Raw genomic sequence first — 7,090 nt, 5'->3', positions numbered from 1 at the left:
TTTATTCTATTTTTTAAATATACATAATAAAGCTACAAAACTCAAAAATAAAAGCAGAAAGATTATTAAAAACGAATTAAAGCATAAATAAATCGAGTTTTTATGAACGGATAACGTATGATGTATCAAATTTTAAATGCTGCTTAGATTTTAGATATTATTTGGTTACCACGAATATATAGAACATTTTTACTGTAAAATGCAAATTAATACATATCAGTATTAATTTAAATGAATAAAAAATTTTAAGAAAGTTATTTTTTACATGATACTTTTACACAATTTGTATAGTCTTGTTAACCCCTTTCAACTGCTTCAAACGTACGCAACAACATTCAATGATGATGCATTAAATGATGCTTATAATACATTTTTAAATTAAGCACGAATATAATGTTCAAGCAATTATAGAATTGTTATTTCATCACTTCTAAGCCTTTTGTGAAAACACGTAAACTTCACAATTATGTCGTAACAAATGTCGAGTTCTACTTCTATTGTTTGATCACGACAAGTATGTACACATCGACCACGATTGGCTGAAAACCTCGTTTAGCAGTGCCCAATTGGCCGATAAACTAAAATATTTCTCGAGCTATGTCAAAACAGCTTGTGATAAATGAAGTCTGCTAGCAAATAAATTAAACAATTTTGTTGTACAGCCATTCAATACGTTATAATTATTGGTTATTCCTTGATCTTTAGTTTTGTTTGGAAATAGCTACTTACCGAAAAAGGGAGCTCCTCCCTGGAAGTCGGATTCCAGTTACGCAATGCGATGTGCAAGAGGACACGTGAAAATACGGACTGTGCTGTCAAGTCGATCGGAGCGTCGTCTGCTACGATATCTCGACCGAGGATTATACACGATGCAGGTTGTTTCAGTCGACTCAACCAAAACACGTGCGTTCCTTTATATAGCCATAATGTAACGTCTTCCAAACTGTGATTGGATAATCTGTATTATTCGTTTTTTATCAACCAATCAGCGGCAAATAGTTTCATTTCATAAAAAAGATAAATTAATATATAGGGTTTTCCTTCATAAACATTATTGAAAGCAAAAACAGGAATTTGAATATTGTGGGCGAACATTCATTTTGGAAGAAAATTTAGTAGAATTATTAAATAATTAGGGAGTTTATTCAGTGAGTTAAGTATTATGCTGCTTTTATATAAACGTAGAACCATTTACTCATTAAAAACGAATAGTTTTAGAAAAGTGAACCGTTATGTTAATATATTGAAAAAATTCAGTAGATTTCATTACAATTGTCAAATTAAATAATTTTTCTTTGATATATTTATATTTATTTGTAACAACAATAATTAATAACTTTTCTCTTATAGAGAATTCAATTATTTGTCATTAATACTATACAATAGTTGTTTCAAAGATTCCTCATTAATAGTTTGTAAATTGTTTGTATTATTATCTACACTATTAAAATTTTGTTCTATGTTTGTATGAATTACATTCATTTCAATATCATGTGATCCATTTCTAAATGTGTCATAAGACTTCAATATATCTTCTTTCTGTGTTGGAGATGATACTCGTAAGTGTTGCATTTCAACTGTAGGTGAAGATAATCCATTTTCAAATGGAGACATTACCATTGAAAAGAAATCATTTGTATCTTCTTGAAATGGTTTATCATTTTTTGAGTATACTGCTTTATAAGTTTCTAGGGATTTCTTAAATATAGAACTATTAGGAATATTAGATTTCCATATATTCCTTATTTCTTCATTTTCATTGTTTATTTCTGTACAATCTTCTGTTTTTTGTTCTTTATTTGAAATTGTTAATGTTTTTTCTGTGCTAGACTCTTTTGTTAAAAGATGCTGACCTTGAGTATTTATTATCAGAACATATTTGTTTTCTTCATTATTTATGATATTTAACATTGATTGATTATCTTTTAAAAAATCTTTTTGTGTTTTACACAAATCATTATTCACACTTTGTGTATTTTGTAGTTGTACTGATTGGTAATCCACAGCATTTATTTGTTGTGAATTTCCTATTTGTTGTACTGGACACTTATGAGTTCTTTGACTTACCTGTAGTAATAAATAGTTAGTTAGAAAAATGTTTCTTTTTTTCATTTTGTAGTTATAACATACCTTATACCGAAAACTTTTTCCACATATTGTACATTTGTAAGGCATGACACCTGTGTGAATTCTGCGATGAACTAAGTATGAAACACGTTGACGAAAACATTTTCCTGAAAAATAGATATTATTAATAAAACTTTTACATTTTTATATAAAATGTATGCCATGTGAATATATAGTGGCTGTTCATTGATATTAAAGTCATTGCTTCCAAATATAAGCTGTATTCATACAAAATGTAATAATCACAAAACATTGTTATACATACATTGCAGAAACAGAACAATCCATGTTAAATTGTTAGTAATAACTGAAATCAAAACATGCATTATTCTTATTAAAGCTTTTGCAATATTTTCTAAACGAATTCAACTCTTTATAAAGTTAACATACCACAAGTTTCACATGCAAAAGGTTTTTCTCCTGTGTGAATTCGTTCATGATTGTGCAAAGTAGATAGTTCTTTGAATGATCTACCACAAGTTGTACATGTATGTGGCTTATCATCTTTATGGTATAATCTATGTTTATGGTATGACTGTTGGAAAGTGAATGTTTTATTGCATATATTGCATTTGTAAGGCATTTCTCCTGAATGTAATCTTTTATGTTTTTTTAAAAAATATTTAGTTGTAAACATTTTATTGCATACATCACATTCCCACTGTTTAGCTTCATGTGTTTTTAAATGCTGTACTACATGTTGTTCCTAAAATAATAAATTTATTTTATTTGTAGAAAAATTATTTTATAAAAATTTAGTTACCTTCTTAAATTTTTTTCCACATGTGGGACAATTATACTTATTTTCATTGAATATAAGTTCTATTTGTCCACCTTTGGCTAATGATCCTGGAAGTATTTATCTATTAATATGTTTGCAATTAATATTTGCATTGGTTAATGCAATTTCAAATAAATAAATTACCTAAATTATATCCCATATGTGCTACTCTCATATGCACCATTAAGCTACCTCTCATTTTAAATACTTTAGAACACAGATGACATGAATAATTTTTAAGAAAGTTTTCAGGTACAACATTTAAGTTCTTTTCATTAATCATATGTATTAATTGTTTATGTAAAAGTAAAATATTATGATCAGGAAAATGAAAACCACATATATTGCAACGTTCAGTCTTTTCATTTGTTGATGATAATGTTTTTATAAGTTTTAATTGTGGCAATATCTCTTCATGTTTAAGACTTTCATTTTGACTTTCATTACATGTAGTAGATGAATTCTCTTGTGTATTTTTATCATTAGCTCTTTCTAATGATATGTTAGTACAAGCAGTTGTAATGTTTAAAAGTTTATTCATTGTTGCCACTTGTTCATTATAATTTTGATCATTATTACAAGATTTTTCATTTTCTGTAGTTATTTCTGTTTTATCTACTGTATTGATATTTTGTTGTTCACAATGTTGTCCTTGCACCCAGGTTTTAAATGTTTGTACATTTTCACATTCTGTTTCAGGATAATTTTGCATAAAGTTTATATGTTTAACATTTTCATTAGCATAATACTGTGTAGCATAATTTAATTTTATTGTATCTTGTATTATTTGTCGAGAGTCTTTCTCTGATTCTATTTCTTTGTTCCTATGAATTGTATCTATCTCTTTGTTTCCACAAATTGAATCTTGCAGAAATGCCACTTGAGATGCATGACTCAGTGCATTTTGATCTTGAATAGCAATCTCTGAATTCAATACTGAAGCTTCATTTTTAGCACTTTGCATGCTTTGAGAAGGTTTTAAACTATTCTGAATATTTAAGTTATTTTGTGGAAGTTTGTGTGACTCTGTAATTTGCACTTTAGACATATTCCAATCTTGAAAAGTAGTATTTTGTACAGTATGTACTGCTGATGGATTATTATCACTAGTAACATTTATATGTTTTGATATTTCTGTTGCATTATTACTGTTCAAATTAATAGTATGACTGAATAAATGAATTGTAAGTTTATCAATACCAAGCAATATTTCATTACACACAGGACATGTAAGAGGTCGTGTTGCTACACTTATTAATCCTGTTCGCAATGCATCCAATGTTAAAAAACCTGGTTGTGAGCATAAAGGACATGCTAGAAGTCGTGCACACATATTTCTTACCAATCTTTATTTATGGTATATTTTATTTAAAATATTAACTATTAAATGTAATGTAGCTTCACATTGCTTTTTTCCATAAAACACTATAATGTTATTAATAATATTTTACATTCTCAAAAAATGATACAAATGATGAATGATCTTCCTATCTTTTCTTTTTTGTTTGTTTGAGTAAAATTAACTTTCACAAAAACAAGATATTGACCGATAAAATATAGAGTGTACAAGATACAAGTTTAAAGTTACTAATCAATTTAAATTTAACATTGTCATCTATAATGTTATTGGGGTTATGCCTGAACTTGACCCAATAGCACAAATTGAAGACCAAAATCATACCTCACATATCAATGATCAAAAAGAAAAACTTAGTGGAATAAAAGTTTTTCTTTTTTAAAATGCACAGAATAGAACAAAGTTTCACATCTGAAAGTCTAATTATAGAATGAGGATTTCAGATATTTATCTGGGATTCCTTTGATTCTTTGTGGAGTGTGTATAACGCTCTTGAAGCTATATTTAGACAAGGAGCGGGATATTTAAGAAGAAAATATGCAAGAAAAAATATTTTTATTAGATTTTTTTTTAAAATTTATAAAAAGAAGTATAACATTATAAATAGTAAGATATATTTATTTTAATAAATTGGACATTTATATGATGTGCCATCCTTACAGCAGTATTCTCTTCCAGCAGAGAGATTTGTATTAATCCATCCACTTTTGCAGTTTTTAATAAATAAGTATGCCTGTTTAAAAAGATTGCAATAATATGTAGATTGATTTTCATATAAAAGAACTACTTGTTTATTGTAAGACAATATAATAGAATTTACCCTTTCTTTGTAACAATCATGTTCTATTGAACTACAAATTATTTTAGGACTGTTTGGAAGGTATTTAACAATCTGTAATAAATATTTAACACATTCTATATTTGAATTACAGATTAAAAGTTAAAACAATGATTTGAATGAAATATGTATGTAATCACAAATATATGCTATTATAGATTGACTTACTGTTTCCAAACATTTATTTGTACAAAGTTTATTCCCAATTGGAGTACAGAAAAATGTTTGAGGCTGATCATAAACAACAGCAGGATTTCCTATAGGTGGTTCTTTACTATCCTTTTTAAATTGTCTACTTAAAAAAATTCCACAAACACAACCAATTGGAGACTCAGTAGTTGAAATTATAAGAGTATTATTTAGAGTTTTTGGTTTAGTTTCATTATCTGCAAATGCAGATGAAAAGTAAAGGACTAGTAGTAAAAGTGCTGGATACATTTTATCTGTAAAAACATTTTACTAAAATAAATTTTTGTACCTATGTATTATTTTATTTGAGTATTGTATATTGTAATCATTTAAAGAAAAGTACAAATAAAGAAAGTTTTATTAGTTATGTTAGAAATATGAAAAATTAAGAACCTTTGTACTGAATTGTAAAATGTTAGTAAAATATGATAATATATTAACTTAAGCATACTTACATTGGTTGAATTTAGTGTATTACTTGCATGGAATAATGAAAGTCATTGAATTGAAGCAGGTTTTGTTAAAGCTGCTTTGTTTTGCTAAGTCAGCAATCAAAATGGGTCATATACTTAATAAGCATTATTTCATAATGCTGTACTTCTGCATCCATGTTGTATATAAATCCTTTATTCATTTAATATGAATACAACTTTAAAATACAGAAATGCATACAGCAAAAGAGTTTATATTATTTCTTTATTAATAAAATCATACATGTTCACTGTATTACATATTGACACTTCATGACTTTTTAATAAGTTTTGCACTTCCCTTCAAAACAATTTTTTCTGCATTTGCAATACAAGTATATTCACATTTCATAATTTTTCTTGTAGAAACAATTTGCACTTCTATTTCTATTATATCATCAGCATAACATGGTGCTGGAAATATAAGATTTTGTTCAACTACTATGGTTCCTGGACCTGGTATTTTTGTACCAAGTACTCCTGACACTAAGCCATTAAGAAGAGCACCATGAACAAGGTTGTTTGATGACTCAACATGTAGTGGATTGTAATCACCAGTTAATTTAGCAAAATTTAATATATCATCTTTTGTAACTTTTTTATAAACTGATACCTTATCACCAATTTTTACATTTTTTAGAACATCTGAAGCTCCTGTACAATATCTTTTTAATAATTCAAAAAATGATCTTGACAACTTCATTTTATTTTCAATTTAAGTTTTAAATATTAATGTACAATTAGGTATATTCTACTGAAATATGTTCTATGTTGTTTTTGAAATTCCTGTTTTATCTTTTACTCCAATATAATCATTCAAAAATACTACTGCTAAATTTTTAATACGATTATTTTCATGATTTGATAGATCAGATATCTTCTCAATTGTTTCAGCTGTTATTTCATTTTTAGTTTCATGTGTAATTAAGAATATTAAACTAGTAAGTACTGACAGTATGATATCTTCGTCTTGAGAAGTAAGTAGTGATGTCAGCAGTTGTATACCTTGGTTACGTAAAATGTACAATTTATTTATTGGATCTAAAATATAATTTTTACTTTAATAATTATTATGTGCATGTTTTTTTTAGTAATAAGAGAATCTTTATTTTATAACAATTATGTACTTACCAGTACTTACATTGCAAATACCACCTGCTGCAAAACGTATCAATTTTAAATTATCTTCTGATAAAGTATGAAGAAATAAATCTATTATTTGGAGTTGTCTCATGTATCCATAATTAATAGGATCATAAGCAAAATTAGCCAAATTTGCTAATACTTGCTCTTTTGCTTCTGTGAAAATTAATATACATTTTAATTAT

At 27.0% G+C, this 7,090-nt stretch overlaps 3 protein-coding genes across 3 annotated transcripts in view; all 3 read right to left on the bottom strand.

Annotated features, from left to right (window-relative positions):
* LOC108577455 (E3 ubiquitin-protein ligase TRIP12) overlaps positions 1-802 on the bottom strand; it is a 13,440-nt gene extending 12,638 nt beyond the window's left edge. Inside the window, exon 1 of the mRNA XM_017940608.1 lies at positions 730-802. The gene's annotated coding sequence lies outside the window, so the exon portion shown is untranslated. The remainder of the gene's footprint in view (positions 1-729) is intronic.
* A 557-nt stretch (positions 803-1,359) lies between these two features.
* LOC108577430 (zinc finger protein 484-like) lies at positions 1,360-4,241 on the bottom strand. Its single transcript, XM_017940575.1, has 5 exons — positions 3,053-4,241; positions 2,891-2,976; positions 2,518-2,833; positions 2,131-2,234; positions 1,360-2,067 (listed from the first exon to the last, which is right to left on the bottom strand). The coding sequence occupies exons 1-5, from the start codon at positions 4,239-4,241 to the stop codon at positions 1,360-1,362; spliced, it is 2,403 nt and encodes an 800-aa protein (XP_017796064.1).
* A 646-nt stretch (positions 4,242-4,887) lies between these two features.
* LOC108577361 overlaps positions 4,888-7,090 on the bottom strand; it is a 2,750-nt gene continuing 547 nt past the window's right edge. Inside the window, exons 2-7 of the mRNA XM_017940501.1 lie at positions 6,894-7,061; positions 6,609-6,803; positions 6,108-6,407; positions 5,272-5,546; positions 5,086-5,157; positions 4,888-4,998 (exon numbers count right to left, since the gene is read on the bottom strand). Of these exons, the coding sequence (XP_017795990.1) occupies positions 4,888-4,998; positions 5,086-5,157; positions 5,272-5,546; positions 6,108-6,407; positions 6,609-6,803; positions 6,894-7,061 (1,121 nt within the window). The remainder of the gene's footprint in view (positions 4,999-5,085; positions 5,158-5,271; positions 5,547-6,107; positions 6,408-6,608; positions 6,804-6,893; positions 7,062-7,090) is intronic.

The sequence above is a fragment of the Habropoda laboriosa genome, unplaced genomic scaffold (genome assembly GCF_001263275.1).
Source record: "Habropoda laboriosa isolate 0110345459 unplaced genomic scaffold, ASM126327v1 scaffold648, whole genome shotgun sequence".
Taxonomy (NCBI): domain Eukaryota; kingdom Metazoa; phylum Arthropoda; class Insecta; order Hymenoptera; family Apidae; genus Habropoda; species Habropoda laboriosa.
The sequence above is the reverse complement of the archived record's forward strand: the minus strand, read 5'-3'. Positions and strand labels throughout refer to the sequence as shown.

What these genes read in the sequence shown, in the direction of transcription:
- LOC108577430 (XM_017940575.1), bottom strand. Translation starts at nt 4,241, where the DNA reads ATGTGTGCACGACTTCTAGCATGTCCTTTATGCTCACAACCAGGTTTT. An exon ending in GTGGAAAAAAATTTAAGAAG is followed by an intron (nt 2,834 to 2,890) that starts GTAACTAAATTT and finishes TTATTATTTTAG; the next exon opens with GAACAACATGTAGTACAGCA. An exon ending in GAAAAAGTTTTCGGTATAAG is followed by an intron (nt 2,068 to 2,130) that starts GTATGTTATAAC and finishes TTATTACTACAG; the next exon opens with GTAAGTCAAAGAACTCATAA.